At 31.7% G+C, this 18,472-nt stretch overlaps 1 protein-coding gene across 4 annotated transcripts in view; it reads right to left on the bottom strand.

Moving 5' to 3' along the window:
- Nucleotides 1-18,472, bottom strand: part of LOC126779051 (uncharacterized) — a 95,354-nt gene extending 76,882 nt beyond the window's left edge. For 3 of the 4 annotated variants that reach the window (XR_007670268.1, XM_050502826.1, XM_050502827.1), the window contains exon 1: nt 17,979-18,472. Coding sequence is in view for 3 of the 4 variants with exons in the window: in XM_050502826.1 (XP_050358783.1) it covers nt 17,979-18,131 (153 nt within the window). In the remaining variant the exon portion in view is untranslated. The remainder of the gene's footprint in view (nt 1-17,978) is intronic. The other variant, XM_050502828.1, reaches the window with a different exon arrangement.

Here is an 18,472-nt window from a genome sequence, read left to right as displayed (position 1 = left end):
TTCACATTGGAATTCCCGGTCTGATGACGCATTTGTTTTCCTAAGTCTGGAACCGTTTTAAATAAAACGAATTGCAGGAGATTTTATTTTAAAAAATAAAAATATCAGTTTAATTAGAAAAATAAGTAGATGTTACCTAAGAAAAATCGACTCTCGAAGTCGTATTTTACTGATTTTGCTTTGTGCAGACACACCTAGATTGGTACCACCCATATTTTTATCATTCATTCGCAGATTTTCGACCAATCATTACTTATGTTATAAGTTCTGATGAAGCCGAGATGGCCCTGTGGTAAGAACGCGTGAATCTTAACCGATGATCGTGGGTTCAAACCCGGGCAAGCACCACTGAATTTTCATGTGCTTAATTTGTGATTATAATTCATCTCGTGCTTTACGGTGAAGGAAAACATCGTGAGGAAACCTGCATGTGTCTAATTTCACTGAAATTCTGCCACATGTGAATTCTACCAACCCGCATTGGAGCAGCGTGGTGGAATAAGCTCCAAACCTTCTCCTCAAAAAGAGGAGAGGAGGCCTTTAGCCCAGCAGTGGGACATTCACAGGCTGTTACGGTACGGAAGGATAACGATTTATTCTAGCCATTGGATCATCTCGGGTCTGAAGTTTAAATTTTTTTTTTTTTTAATGTGTCACATGATTTTTGTCAAAGGCGTGTTCATATAATGTCGTATAATTTCACATGACACTTGCAGGGAATTTAGTTAATCATCTGAAATTCGTATAATATCAAATTTTATTAACATTATAAATAACACAAATATATTTTAACACGAGTAACAGTAAAACGATTTGTTAAATCTTTATAGAAAACGAAATATACGAACTAATTTATTTCTTTTAAAAATGGCTCTGCGCCCTACGGAATACGACAGCAGCCTAGACGTGAACAAAAAATAATAATCTTTTTTTAACTCGTCCAACGATGAATACGTCGCAAATTCGACCTTTTTATATTCGAAGTTTAAAAAATATATAAACGTTTTTTTCTTTAAAACGTTGCCTACTAATAATGAATGAATACGGGAGTCACTTATTTTTAGAATAGACAGAATCTTCTTTTTCTTTTTAGTTTCTTAAAAAGTATTAATCATATTTTATTATTTACATTGTATTTAACTTTTATTTACTTTAGCTCTTTTCTTATAAGCATTGATAATGAAATTTATAAACTTATATTTATTTAAAGAAACATAATTTTAGAGTTCCTAACAAAAAACTAGATCAGGACAGACAAAATTAAATCCGTTAAAAATGTTTTAAATTCGGAATGTACATCGAGAACCCATTAACATTTTATACAAAATATACAGACATTGTTCCCGAAATATAACTGTCAATCACAGGCGATATACGTTGTTGATATTATGTACTTTAACATGTTGTAATAAAGACTATTTTTGTTATATAAATATCGCTTCGTTATTGGGTATTGCGAAACGTCACAGCGGAACCAAGTGGTGTTGATTTATCATGCAATTAGTGACCTTTTAATATATTTGCTTTTCCAAAACATACTCTATTCCTTTGAATTAGAATTGAATTTCGAACTAGTACGGTAATATAGATTGAAATACTATCCGTCAAAGCGAATAAAGCTTTGGTACGAGAGATTGTAAAAGTTAGTACTATTGGAGGCCAGCTTTTATTATGACCGCTAAAAAAAATCCGGTACAAACTTTATTACCCATATTTATCGTATTATATATTAATCGATCAATACAAACAATCTCGACAAAATAGAGGCTTAAATAAACGCAAAAATTAAATTAAAAAATACCCCGATACGGAAGTTGGCGTTAGTTTATTTTCGTTAGTGAAATAATATATTAACTACTATTTTTGCTTTATAAATATATCCTTTTAAAATCCCTAGTTGAAGTAAATTTTCTTGACACACTACGTATTCGCTACCATATTATCTGGCAAATTAGCAGAAAGCAACCTTTTTGTTTTTTTTTTAACGCTGGAAAAACGCATTACGCGTTTCCCCGCCCGGGAACAGTGGGGGGGGGGGGGGGATGTGGGACTCGCCCACTAAAAAACCAGCGGTACCCTTTCCGTCTTAACGAGGAGCGCCACGGGATCGCTTTCGCATGCTACCGTGGCAGCAGAAAGCAACCTGATGGTAAGCTGTCACCACCGCATTCGCACTGTATGAAATATCAACCACGCCTTACATCGCCAATGCGTCGACTAACCTTGGGTAATAAGTAGTCATGCCTGTATTTTCACTAGCTCGCTCATCTAAGCCGTAACACAACGATACTAAATATGGCTGTGTGGTGGTAGAATGAATATATTATGATTACCGTAACTAGTAACTAAGTAACTTCCCAGACTAAGTAATCGAATCCCTAATTCTTTATTAATCGGAATAAAACAAATTACTTTTAAATATTGCTTTTATATTTCGGTTTTTCAAAGACACCGACTGAATATTACATTTATAAATATCACTTTAGATAATACATAAATATATACAATTTCAGTACGATAATCTACAGCGCCACGCTGCGAAGCACGTGACCTGGTGACTCAGTGATAGCTGCGGAGGCATACGGCTATTGTGCGCATTTTAAACTGTTATCACACGTAATGGTACATTGAATTGAATTCCATTCTCTTTTTAATAAAAATGTTTTCAAGTTTGCACATTACGTATTCAACAGCATATACACGAACTTTTGTACATAAAAACTTAATTAATTATTTCTTTCCAAGTAAGGGTTCATTTACACTTAAGTAAACTCTGCAAAGAATTAACTTTAGAGTCAGTTTTTGATAAATGATTACGACCGTAAGCTTTACTTATAAATATTGTATAGCGGTATTATATGATTAATTAAACAATGCTGCGTCTACTCCATACGAATGTCAAAGCGATAATGGCAGAAAGATAAAATTCAGTGTTTAACTCAAGAGCCGCTAAGCAATGTTAGAAACTAAAAAAAACTTGGCTATTGCAGCTTATTCCATTTCAAACGAATAAAAGAGTTAAATAAGCAACCGAGGTAAATACTCAATGTGTTATTTGGATGAATATTAAACACAGTAACCAAAACATTATTTTTTTGGTATTAAAGGATATGTGGTCAGTACCGCTATCCCAAGTAGACTCTTACAAGTGATTTTGAATCATCACGTTACAGGATTCAGTTAAATGTAAAACTGCCACCGTTTCGGAAAGTAGATTCCACAAAGGAGAACCGGCCAGAAACTTAATAGTTTACCTTTTGCCGACAAATAATTTACATAAATTATATTTATATTAATAATAATTTACATTTTACTGGTGGTAGAGCTTTGTGCAAGCTCGTCTGGGTAGGTACCACCCACTCATCACATATTCTACCGCAAAACAGCAGTACTTGGTATTGTTGTGTTCCGGTTTGAAGGGTGAGTGAGCCAGTGTAATTACAGGCACAAGGGACATAACATCTTAGTTCCCAAGGTTGGTGGCGCATTGGTGATGTAAGCGATGGTTAACATTTCTTACAATGCCAATGTCTAAGGGCGTTTGGTGACCACTTACCATCAGGTGGCCCATATGTCCGCCTTCCTATTCTAAAAAAAAAAAAAAAATAGAACGAAATTATTATTTATCCTGCATTCAAATCAGGGAAAATAAACTCCGCGCTTTTTTATCTTCCACATAATCTCTTATCGTGTAATACATTACAAAAATACATCGTGGATTAAGTATAATATATATTGATATAATCATAGTATATTATATGGCAACGATATATCGATGCAATGAAAAGAATACCGAACTATCCGGTTTCTTACCGGCTTTTTCCAGAATTTTCTTGAATATGATACATTTGTATAGTAACGATTCTCGAGTACCTATAAAAGTCTACTTGAATACAGACGGATAGGCTTTGAAAACAGACAGCCGTCACGTTCAGAAACCTAATTAGAGTTGCGATATTCCAAGACGCGACGTCGTACAAAACAAAATATAAGGTAAAATAGCAAAAAAAGTCAAAACTCTAATGTATTCATTAATTTTACAAGTTCTCTGTTTATTTAAGAACTATGCCCGTTTAGTAATGGAACGATTTACGAAATTCCGTGGTACGCTTTGTAAACAAATTCGTGATAACGACAAGGTCGCAATAAGTCATTCATACGATAATAGATCTTATACATTTGGTATTAAAGTCGATAATTGTTCGTACGTATTGAAGATTTGCTTACAACTTCGTAGACTGTTAAAATATTTATATTTATAAGCGAATAAAAAATGCTAGATAGTTCGAGAAAGGGTTCGGTAATGAGTTTGAAGCTGTTTTTTATTATTATTTTTAAATAAACACGGGTTTTTTATATATATATCGTTAGTTTCGCTACTTTAACATTATTTTATACTAGTTTCACTCCGCGATGTTACATGGAATAACTATTTAATTAAAATTTTATAACTTGATATGCTTAATCTATTTTGATGAAATAACGACAAATGATACATTGACACTATAATAATTACGTATGTATTTTTAATCGATTTCCCGCGAACATTTTAATTTTGTAATATGTAAATAGCTATATTAGTAAAAAAGCTAGTACTCTTTATAAAGAGGTAATTTTTATTTGTTTGTTTTCCCATTTCAAGCAAAGACTACTTGATCCGATTGTTATGTAACTTACAAATTATTTTATTTATTTAATTATTACGCGTAGCGTAGCTTAATGTGTGCAAGTCGCCTGTAGTCTGAGATAAATTTGTCGGTCCAGGCGCTTACGAAATCAACGCTGCTGTAACTTATTACTGATACCTACGAACGCTTTATATATACGTAATTTAAAAATCACTTTTAATTATACCTTTGTACGTACCTCTATATAATGTAACTATACAATAAATATAGTACAATTTTACACAACAAAAAAAATATATTTATCCATTGTCACCTTGACGCAATTGAATAAACGGAGCGTTATAGAATCATTCGAAGCGTGTTAGCGTTGAAGTTTATAGGTATAAAGATGTAACAATTTGTTTTAAGAGCCATTGCACGTGGAACAGCTTGTAAGCGATATCAATTCTCCTGATATTTCATAACACAGCTACCAAATACAAAATATACTTATTCAAATAGATATACATAAGCGCCTTTGAATCGTCATTTTACAGGATTATATAGTAAAGTAAAGCTTCCACCGTTTTCAAATATATATTATATCGAAAATAAATAATAACTCTAATGATTTATATTCATGTTTCGAATACCAAATTAGTGAAAACAAAAAGAAACGTATCGGAAACTTATTCATCCGTTAACCTAAGTCTATTGGAAAAGACATTTTTTTTTTTGTTTATGACATTATGTTTTTTACATTACCGTATATGATAGCGATGCTATCGGTTTGGTTGCGATACGAATAGGTATAAAATATTCAAAATTGAATTGGATTTGAATCAAGTACGTATCGTAACCGTTATTAAATAGTAAAATTGGTACCTAGTTCATAAAAACTACCTATGAATGTTGTTTAGGGAGTAATGAGTTAAACAATGCTATCTACTTCTTTCGAATGTCAAATCAATGATGACAGAAAGAGAGAAATTAATGAACAAAACACTCGCTAAAAAATTTATAGGAATTTCGAATAAACATTTACAAAGTGAAGCTAAGTATTTTTTTTTTTTTTTATACGTTAAAAGGCAGGTGACAAATCGATAGGATGGTGAACGATCACATCTGCCATCGATATTCACCATTGCCTACATTAACAACGTGCTTTCAACCGGGGAAGTTTAATTGTTATGTCCCTCGCGTCTTTTATATATGACATGAATTATGTATGTGTGATGAGTCAACGCAATTCATTCACATTATTACATCGACAAAACTTCTTCTCTTTGCGGAATATTTAGTGAGTAGCACAGTAACAGCCTGTGAATGTCCCACTGCTGGGCTGAGGCCTCCTCTCCCTTTATGAGGAGAAGGTATGGAGCTTATTCCACCACGCTGCTCCAACGCGGATAGGTGGAATACACGTGTGGGAGAATTTCAGTGAAATTAGACACATCAATGGTTATTAACAATTAAGCTTATACAATACAAATCTAATTCAAATTGGAACATATGTTTTTTTTGTTAAATTTGGAACGTTCTGAAACCATCATTTAAATTTTAATGTTATGTCCGGTTGGTAGGGCTTTGTGAAGACCCGTCTGGTTAGGAATCACACACAATTAACTCATTGCTCACCAACTAAATACACAGTGTGTAATGCAAACGATTGAGTATTGTTTTACTGCTTAACAGCGATATTTTGTATCGCTCTGTTTCGATTTAAATTGTCAATGAGCCAGTGTAATTACAGACTTTTTTAACGGTGCCAGTTATTATAGACGAAGAACCGCTTGTAACCCTATGTAAGTGGGCTATTTGTTCATCTCTCTTACAAAAAATAAATGAAACAAAACCTTCGTATTTAAATGCCCTCATTCGAACTTAAATGTTCAAAGTGAGCATTTAAAAATAAATACGTTCAAAACTTTCCTACGTAGGTACGATGACAACTATTAAAAAATATTTACAACAATTTGTATTTTAAACATTATTATAATTACAAACATAAATGTCGAAATGTTATTTATTTTTCAACAACAGCTCGTATTTAATTGTATAATTAATAATGTAATTGACAAGTTATCTAGATCGATATCTAAACTTGCTCTACAAAGCAAGGCTTGACCGAAAAAGGCAAGCCTTCGTTATTGTCGGTCACCGGTCTACAAACCCATTTGGGTCAAACGGCACTTCAATTCTTAGTATAAAATAGCACACACTTTATGTTATGATGATAAATAAGATTATAGTGTTAAAGCTGAAGCTTGATTTTCTTATTTTTTTTTTTTAATAAAGAAATGTTCTTAAACCTCCTTTTTTGTTACCGGTTTCATAATGTTAGTGTTGTCGAAACACACTTTTAATGGCTTTTAGTTGTGCAATACTTAGTATGCTTATGTTGCGGAAGGCGGAAGAGACCTAACACCAACCAAGGACTTGTTAATATTTATACAGTGCTAATGTCTACGGGAGGTGAGAATTTGCCCGTCCGCCTAACTATTTGTCCGCCAGTGTAGTCATAGGCGCAAGGAACATAACATCTTAGTTCCCAATGTTGGTGGCGCATTGGCGATGTAAGCGATGGTTAACATTTCTTACAATGCCAATGTCTATGGGCATTGGTGACCACTTACTATCGGGTGGCACATACGCTCGTCCGCCTACCTATTATTATTATTACATTATTATTACAAAAACAAAATATTCTGTATTCAAAAAGGCCACATAAGCGCACTTTTGAATCGTCATGTTATATGTATGTTTTGAATTATATGTAAATCTACCACCGGTTCATCGCTAGATTATTCTAAATCTTTATAATTAAATTTAAAAAAATATTGAATCGCTTTTTAAAACCGTATCTTTGTAGGTATCCTTTTAGGTATATAACACGATTACGTTTATTTATTGAGTGATATATCGATAAGATTTCAACTGATAACAAATATATGTCTGTAATAAATTACAAAATCGAGGGGTGTGGTGATTATTATTATAAGTATATATACTATACTTGACGGTTTTACTCAAAGGTTATTTAGAGAGTGATTAGTTAAACATTGTTGTCTTCTTCTTTCGAATGTCAAATCAATATTGTCTGAAAGAAATAAATCTATGTTTATCTAGACAGTCGCTAAGCAACGTTTATAAGTACGACTGTGAAAGTTGATACGCTGTAGCTAATGTAACTAGATTTTATAATATATCTTTTTTATCTCAATTGTTTAATAGACGATTCTATCTTTCTTTAATGTAATATGACGAGCCGGTTGGCGTGGTTGGTGGATGCCTGCCTTTCACGCCGAAGGTTGTGGGTTCGATTCCCACCCAGGACAGATATTTGTGTGCATGAACATGTCTGTTTTTCCTGAGTCTGGGTGTAATTATCTTTATAAGTATGTATTTACAAAAGAAATATAGTATATGTAGTATATCAGTTGTCTGGTTTCCATAGTACAAGATCTGCACAAGCTTTATTTGGGATCAGATGGCCGTGTGTGAAAAATGTCCCAGGATATTATTAATATCGTTTTATTTATTTTTTTTTAATTTCATTAATATCTTTCATGTGTATAGTAATACATTACTAGTTTAACTAATTGAATTAACTAAAATAGTTTAATTTTGAACTAACGTTATAATCAAGTGTCTCCGTCTCCCTTTAAAAAGGTTTTTTAGTTTACGTTGCTAGTACAGCCACGTGAATAAATATGCCGTCGCTATTTATTCCACTACATCAGAAACAGCGCAAGTTTTGTACAAATTTAGCGATTTAATTAAGCGATTTATAACAGTCACAGTAACAACAAAAAATCAAAAAAAAAAAAAAACAAAAGACAAAAAATCCCTCTATAAAATAAAGCTTGCTAGGATCGGAACCATAATCTTTAAGTTCTGTCCGCTAAGCCGTTTCCGCTCTAATGTAGATGTTTTACATATCCATTCATTCATTTATATAAAGTTAAAATATTATGATTGCAAAGGACGGAACTGTCCACAGGCAGTGCAAATAATATACATTCTCGTAAACCATTCTAATGTGACAATGTTTTTTTTATTCGATCATAATATAAAAATATTTAAAATTATAGTATTCCGTATCCAATTAAGGGATCGACAGACACCTGCTCAACCAAACGACGCGGAGCATCCGCGATGCGAAAACTTTGCTAGGGAAACATATCCCGCGAGGCACACGTAACCCTTTAATTCTGCTCGCTCGAACGCTATTCTATTGAAATGCAAATTTTATAATGAAATAATAAAACATTTGATACACATAATTATTATTAATTTTCAACCCCTAATATCAATTATTACAACATATAACTTTCTTTTAGATCAAATTATTATAAATCCTGCATTCTTTTTCCAAAACTAAACCAAGTCAATTAATACGTATCACCTTACGACAAGAGAGAAATAATCTTAAACGCGAACGTTAAGACCTTATATAGAATAAATAGTACATAATAGAATTATTAAAAAAAAAATAACAACCAACTTATAATGATATGATAATTACATAATCGATGTAAAAAAAATATTTATTTTTTGCTCACCTATGTTGTATTATATACGTACTAGATTCTACTGTCAATTAGCAGTAGCACCAAGTGTAGAAAATTTTCGATCGATTGTGTGGAACTGGTTTAAAATTCAATTATGAGATCTGACCCACACATACACACACGAACAGGTGAATTTAAAAAAAAACCTCGTTAAATATTCGTGTCTATATAATACGCCTCGCTGACTGGCTTTAGGGGTGAACTCGCTTCATAATTCAGCTCCCCACATATTGTACCGAACCCTTTCGCTTTAACGCCATTACATACATTAATATCGTCTGTCCCCATAGTTTACTGTTTCAAGTTGCTAGTTTTTGAAATAATTAATGGATTCAATTATTTTATAATCAAATCGATTGTATTTTGATAATCAATTAAAATATACTTTATCAAATTTTTTTACAAGCAATTTCGAATTGACATTTTACAGGATTATAATGTAAAGCCGGTCCGAAAGGCTGTGTGAACTTGGCACCCGACTTTGGACTTTTTTTTTGAGTCAACTACATACGATTTTTTTCCACTACCATCAACTTCAAACGATTCGGTTCAAGAATCAACTATTCATCATTTTGAGTGCCGACAAAACCAGGGGATGAGTTTTTTAACTCTTAATTTTTTTAGAGCTATTTCAAACAAAAATAATGTTACTACAATCAACTACATACAAATATCTATAAGAATCAAAAAAGAAAAAAAAAACCAAAGTCGGGTGCCAAGTTCACTCAGCTTGTACTTGTTGTACAATAAAATAATTTATTGTACAACAAGTAAAAAAAAAAAGAATGTTACAAAGTATGCAATCTTTAAAGAGCTGTATAAATAGACGGTTTTAGAGCTGCGATGGTCCAGTTGATAGAAAACGTAGATATTTGTAGATTGTTCAATGAAGTTTGACGTGGAAATTTATGTTATTACATAAATAAAGTTTACATTAACACGATAATATGTAAGTTTGTGTGAAATAAACTATTTCAATAATTTTTAAACAACAAGAACAAAAATCACTAATAATAACGCAAGGAAGTTACACGCACAAAGTGATACGTCACTCATCTTGTTTATCGATGACGTTGGGAGTACAGACGCTGGTTGCAGCAAACGCCAATAGATACAATTGAAAACAATATTATATACAAACAGTTATATTATATGTACAAGGTGTGCCCTGCTGTTTCATGCGCTTCAAATTATTCATACATGCCGTTTCTATTCTTTGACGATCTTTATGGTTCTGTTACTCGTAGGTTAGCGGTGAGCCAGTGTAAATTACAGGCAGAAGGTAAAGAACAGCATACTACTTTCCATGGTTGGTGGCGCATTGACGATGTAAGGGATTATTAATCTTTCTTAGTGGCAACGTCCACTCCCATTTGTCAATTTTCAAGTCTGCCTATTTTAAAAATACAAAATAAAGTACTTAAGGTTGCAGTTCGCCGGCCATGGCGAACGATTAACAGGGGGCACTGAAGCGTATAGTTTGCTGGTGCGAAAGTGCGCGGTAAAAGGAAACGAAAGCGTACAGTGCTCTATCGTGATGGAAGACGGATAAAGCGTTGTCCGGCGTTAAAAAAGGATAGCGTATTTATAAAGTCAATAGAATTTCTGTATAAATGGACTATTTTACGATAGTTTCTGAGATTAGAGCTTCCAAATAACAATCTCCAGCTTCATAAGGTGTGGACTGAAAAAAGCAAAGATATTTTTAAGTGATTGTGTTTTTTTTTAAAAAAGCTTGGAATTTTTAGCCGTGTATTTTCAAGCGGAATATTGAATTAAAATTTCACTAATTTATTTATTTATTAATAAAAAAATTAATTCATATATTCATTAAATATATATATATATATATATATATATATATATATATATATATATGGTAGTAGTCGGTTCTTACCGGTATAATTCTCACTTATATCCTAAGTAGACATAAAATAAAAATTCAAAAGGTGTATTTATAATTTTAAAGCGTGGTTTTTTTTAACAAGTTTCTGCCTAGTCCTCGATACATAATTACTTCAATCAACTGCTCTAAAATCTAATCTGAACGATTGTAACTAACGTTCCATTTCAGATTTTTTTTTATTCATAGAACTAAATAAACTAAAAAAACGATTGACAGATGACAATTTTTTTATACACATTTTATACCTTAACAATATATATAATATAAATATGGTTTTAAATCCAATCAGGTCAATATAGGCTTTTAAAAAGTAAGTCAATACAAAAGATTCAATAACGATATTAAATAACATCGATTACTTTATGAACCTTATTACTATTCTAATAAGCATTATAATTGATCGCCAATTAATTAAGTTGTGCGTGAAAAGCGAAGCCTTAATAAAACTCGACGTAATATAAGCTTTAATTACGACACATAGAACGTATTTCGTAATAGACAATAATTTAAATTATACGGCTAATTAAACTTCAATAAAACGAGATGTTCGAGTAAATTATAGGCAGAGAAAAAAATAATAATTTTGTGTCTGAAGGATGTTTATGAAAGCCGCAATATAATAACAAAACCTATTTAGCCGACTTCAAAAAAGGGATGAGCTCAATTCGTCCGTATACATAAATATCTCATGTACATATGTTTGCGTATATACATATTTTTTGTTTTTGAAACGATTTTGTTGATTCGTTTCGCGTTGAGTTCAGTATAGCTCCAAGGTGGTCTCATTACAATTGCATTGGAATTGAACATTGTTAAGTTTTTTATTTAAAAACGTAACGAATTTGTTAGGTTTTTATTTTTGTCATTAAAACTTTTATCGTGTAGGACAGTCTTAAACGTTGAAAATATTTTCTAGTTTTATAATCTGTTTTTGCGTGACGTACTGATAGTCTTTACACTGCGTCACATATTATTTTATTCAATGAATCCTTTTTCGTCTTTCTAATTGCCGGCAATACTTTTTTTTACTAAATTATTGATATTCGAAATATTATTCATTTCTTCTAAGACTAAAATAACAAACGTGTTCCAGGACGATTATATTTTTATGGGTGTAGATAAAACCTGCGTCTTCGATATTGCCAGACGTGTTAACCGATTAAGATATTTAAATATCAACAATAATTTCGAATATTTACATATCCACGTGAACGGGAAAATGTATGATGGATGAATGGATTTTTATTACTTTTTTAAACTTTACGGGATATCTCCTTGAACAATTAATTTAATAAAAAAAAAAAAACAATGCAAGTTTATTTTAAACCGCATTAGCAAAACATTGTAACGTGTTTGTTTTTTAATTACCTATAGACTACATTGTGTGTAATACCCATTTGTTTTCTTTTTCGCTTCGATTTTCATTCATTCTCGCCCGCCAGTTCTAATAAGTTAATACAACGATTACTCGACAAGTTAGATCTTCCAACTAATTACATTTTGCTGTTAAGCAACAAAATCTATTACAAAGAAAGGTAAATAATTTTTTATATACATTTCATTTCTGCCTTGGCAACTAATATCAAGGGAGACTAGACAAATGCGCACTATGGAACGGCAAATCCAATAAGACTTTACGTGACTTCTGATTTCAATTGTTAAAACAATAATCTCACGCACACACACATTTTTGTCGGTGCCTGTACACGAGCTTCCAAGTATTTGACGTGTGTGCACGATGATACTGAAGCTGAGTGTGTGTGGTCAAGAGTGAAACACGAGTAATACCGCAGAATAAACTAACGTATTAATAAGATTAAAAAATAATTAAAACTATGGATATGGCATGGCCATATATATAAATTAGATTTAAAAAAAAACATTAAATTACGTTGATATTATATTACCGAATATTTATATTTACACCCAGAAAATATTGCGATCATTAAGAATAGTTTTGTCTCCTACAAAAGATGTGAAATGTATATATACGTTTACGTACATTATAAGGATGGTGTACATTTTCGATAATCCTATAATACCACCTGCATGCGACAGAGCAGAAATAATACAACACGGACGAAGCCACAAGAAGCACAAACTACTTTGTCCGTTTAATTTCTTCGCAATGTTTTTTTTTTCAAATAAATACGTCCAAAATGAAACCTAAAATTTTGGAAAAATAGATAAACTTTTTAAATAATTTAAAAACAAAGTATTTCTGCGATAATTCTAACTGGTATATGGTATTGTATCTCGAAAACACCACCTACCACATACGTCACGATTACAGTTCACGTCATACATCCGAGGTACTTCCCTGAAAAATTCACGCTCGATTTTTATTAATTTAGAAAGAATATTCTAATATTAATGTTGCGATGGTTCAGTCATGCCAACCAAACGGCCAAAATAGAACGTGCGACTATCACATGCCTTGCCATCCTACATACTGCTGAGCCATTGAGATCTTGCACATGATATTGAAATAAATTACGATATATTTCATTTTCTACCACTGAACTTATTAGTGATAGTTTACTATAAAAATGAAAGAAATTTACAAAATTAAAAGATCTTAATTATTTAAATAAAATGTATTAGTAAAATGTATGGTATATTTTACCTATATTTAATAGTAAATGTTAAACACAACTGTTTTGTGCGAGTATATTTTTTACAAAGTTATGTATTTCGCTTATTAATGACAAGCCCTTAATTACGACCGGTATTTAGTTCGTTAGTGTTAAATTAGCAATTTATAATGAGTAATTAGGTATTTTTACCTATGAGATATTTTCTTTAATAGTAGTTATATTTCCTTTTACGTTTTTAAACTGTATACGTATCATATCATCGAAATCGATTCAACGGTTTACCTTTTAAATAGCAACACAGTTATTTTTATATATTATTATTATATTTACGCTAATATTATAAATGCGAAAATAACTCTCTGTCTGTTATGCTTTCAAGTTTAAGTAACTAAACCGATTTTGATAAAATTTTGTATGAAGGAAGCTTGAACCCCAAGGAAGGACACAGGCCAAATTTCATCGAAATCCGTTCATTGCTCTAGCGGAGAAAGCGTAACAGAAAGACAGAGCCACTTTCGCTTATATAATATTAGTATAAGCATTTTAATTACATATAACAACAATCAATATAATAAGTTAGGTATTATAAAGCCTTAAATAAAAATAAAAGGGCATACGACTTGGTATATGTGACAGAAAAAAAAAATTACTTCAGAATTGTTTTACTTGAAGGCTCATAGCGATCATTAGAAAAATCAATTAATACTCTAAAAAATACAAGCTAATAGATACCGCCCGCATGTGATCGCAAAATTTCACGATGATCAGTTGAGTAGTTAAGACGTTAAATCGTAACAAACAAACAAATAAACAAACTCACTTTCACATTTATAATAATAATAATAATATCCTGGGACATTTTTCACACACGGCCATCTGATCCCAAATTAAGCTTGTACAAAGCTTGTGCTATGGGAACCAGACAACTGATATACTACATATACTACCTTTCTTTTGTAAATACATAATTATATAGAAAACTACACCCAGACTCAGGACAAACAGTCATGTTCATGCACACAAATGTCTGTCCTGGGTGGGAATCGAACCCACAACCTTCGGCGTGAAAAAGCAAGTATCTACCAACCACGCCAACCTCAATAATAATATTCATAAAATAAAATATAAATCGTAAAATTTATTTCCATGAACAAACCTACATAAAGCGAATTTCCGTCACAATTTGTAATTCGTTGAAACGTCGACAATCATATACGACCCGAAATATGCAAAATATTAAATGTCCAGAATACTGTATGTTGAATATCAAAGAAAAATTCTACGAAATGATAATAAAATTTTAATAACGAAATATAACTCATATTAAATCATATTCAATTCTATTCAAGTGTGTATTTAGTTCGTTGTCGGTGTTTCATTGATTTCAATAACAATCATCTATTTACCTGTTCTATGTATCACTTATTTTCGTTTAACTAAACCATCTAAAATTATGTCCAATCCAGACCAGCATTGGTATCCATGAGGAAGGTGAAAGATGAAGAAAAAACAAAAGAAATGTTTGTTTTTATTTTAATTATAAAAAAAATTGTTTATGCTATTGAAATTAAAAACATGCAGAGCATCAAACACACACACATACACACACACACATACACACACACACACAAACTTTAAGCTGATAGAAATTTACAACAAATGTACAGACAACACCTTAGTGGAGACTACAAGACAAAATAAAAAAATGATGACATAAAATAAAAACTTCCACTAGCAGTTAGTTTTACTTCAAATGAGCAGAAGATCTTAACCTAAATATGTGTGTTAGAATCCAGGCAAGTGTATTGTGTGTGATGAAATATTGCATACACCTTATCGAGGGTTGGGGTCTTTGCTCATCAGTGGAACAATACTTTTTATTTAAATGTACTTACTCTTTATAAACCATATAACTCATTGCATTGAATATTATAAATAATTATATGACTGAGTAGAATTGCAAACTTTGTAAGTTGTTGTTCATCTATTTCAATCAATATAAATCAGAATTACTTTTGTCCTACACTGACAGCTACATAATACATACATAAGCAACAGAAATGAATTCCTTGAATATATTCACTAGTTATAAAAACAACTATACAAAAACTACTAATATTATTATTTAGCCATTTCAATATTTAAATGATGTAACATGTACATCCATAAAGTCCAGTTAAAACCACTTAAAACCGCTTATATGATAGATATTAATAAAGCACATGAAAAAATTCTGGTGATAAATTGATTGGGTAAGAAATCATAAAATAAAAGTGACCAGTAAGCTAGTATATTAGATTATTATTATTAGTATATTACATTGGGAGCTTCATGTACCAAGGAATCGTCCACAATCGCATTCAAAATATACTTCATTCCGGTAGGCACTTACAACACTCATCATCAGATCATCCTCGCAGGCAGTCAATGTTAAATCAAAATATACGATATTCAATGCCCTTCCTTTTGTATCATTTTACAAGATTATATAAAATTTTAAGCTTTCAGAATGTGAACTCTACCGAGAAGAACCGGCAAGAAACTCGACAATTAAATAACAGATATTGTTATAAAATACAGTAAAATTTATATATCCTGAAAATCAATAAATACTAAATCCACATTCATTATCATCTATATAACCTTGTAATGAGTAATGTACCTTATTTATTAATGAATCAGCAAAGTCAGTCAATGAAATGTAAAAATGCAAAATAACTTATACACTAAAATCGACTTTATATGTCATAAAAATCTGAGATGGCCCAGTGGTAAGAACGTGTGAATCAAAACCGGGCAAGCACCACTGAATTTTCATGTGCTAAATTTGTTATTATAATTCATATCATGCTTGACGGTGAAGAAAAATATAGTGAGAAAACCTGCATGAGTACACCACCAGCCTGCATTGGAGCCGCATGGTGCTATATACTAAGCTCCAAATCTTCTCAAAAAGGGAGAGGAGGCCTTAGCCCAGCAATGGGACATTCACAGACTGTTACTGTACTGTACTGACATCATAAATTAGACTGAAGAGAACAAGGTAGCCGTAGAAAAGAACTAGATAATATTAGAATAGATCAGAGCATTGGAGAAATTCTATTCTAAAGGTCTATTCACAAAAGAAACGAAATTGTGAAGTATACTTTAAGTCAATATTAATAATTTTTTAAACCATAATAACAAGCATTAAAAATAGAACTAAGTACATATAAACGGCATGCTTATTCCCTTGAAGAGATTTATATTTCATAAATATAAGTACCTTAAACTAATTAATATATTTTTGAAAGAGCAAATGTATTGTTTTCATTTGAAAAATATTCACAGAGTTTCATGTTTAAGCTATGAGTAATTTGTTATAATTATGCTATAGTACTACAAGTCATTTATATTAGTATTATTAATATTATATAATGTAATAGTGTAATTAAAAGTATGTTATATTTCCTGTAATAGCAACTCATAATAAATAGATGGCAGTTAAGAGATTTTATTAATAGTGTTTGTTTTTATAATATTTTTGATGAAAAATAACTTAAAATAATATGTAAAATGTATATGTCATTTAGTATGATTTTTTTTGTATATAAGTTAGAATTGTATTGAAATAAATGTGTGCATAAAAATTAGTTATTCATAAAAATATTATTATCTGTAAGCAAATGGTCATATATTCAGACTATATTAATTTTATATTTAATTATTCATACAGATAATTAAATAAAAATTACTAAAATAAGATATCCCAATATCAAAGAAGAATAATCGATTTTAAAAGTAAATATTATCATTAATTTAATTAAAAAGTCGAAGTGCGATTTGTCAAACACAGCGTACCGGCGTACGAGTTTGTTTGTAAACAAATAACATATGATCCATTTACCGGCACCGTTTTTTTTTGTTTTTCTTATAATCTAAAAATATTTAAACTACAAATTCCAAAATATCAGAATCGTATGGCGCAAATTCGCTGAGAAAAACGCAATTGAATGAGCTACGGGATCAGAAGGGACCTACGAAAACACCATGCGGTGTTATCGCGCCAAATTTTGACAACTATATACTAATGTAAATAGTGCATATATAAGTAATATTTTCTCTTTATTTGCCCTGTAAAAGCCACAATAATCAAATTTCTACGTACGCAATAAACTCGGAGTAATAAATTCGCTAAAAATCCTCTATTACGAATAAATATACCGCCCCTAGCGGTAGGAATACGAAACTGAAACATGATGGCCGACACACAGTAGTTTTGATGACTTAACACCTAAATGCGCAAAATACTCACACTTTCCTCCTCTTTTTCCATACCAGAGGGCATTTGAGGTACAGCACGATTAATCGCCGAGTAGTCCGGTAAATCCGGAAGCTCCTCGGCGAGATATATGGGCATTGGTTTCGACGCATCCAGGGCCCTCGCCCTAAACGAGAGCTTCGACATTTTGTTGACAGAACAAAACACGCTAGCGTCGACACAAAAATGCACTTATAAATCACTTTATAGCTCCTCCAGGAGGTCCCAAAGGACCGTAAACTGCACTTTGCACACTCTAGTTCGTTCCCATGGTTAATTTTTGCACGCACTCAGTCACAATTAATGAAAAACAATAACGAAACTTTACATATTGAGCGTACTTTACAGAAAGCCATCATGGCGGCTTTCCGTTTGGCGGACGACCATGACCAACTTCCACCTAGTGCGACGTGCGCGGGAAGGAAACACGCGGGAACAAATCCGTCATTTTTATATCTTATTTAAAGCAAAACTATTTAAAATATAGT

Source organism: Nymphalis io, chromosome 28, assembly GCF_905147045.1.
Source record: "Nymphalis io chromosome 28, ilAglIoxx1.1, whole genome shotgun sequence".
Taxonomy (NCBI): Eukaryota; Metazoa; Arthropoda; class Insecta; order Lepidoptera; family Nymphalidae; genus Nymphalis; species Nymphalis io.
The sequence above is the reverse complement of the archived record's forward strand: the minus strand, read 5'-3'. Positions and strand labels throughout refer to the sequence as shown.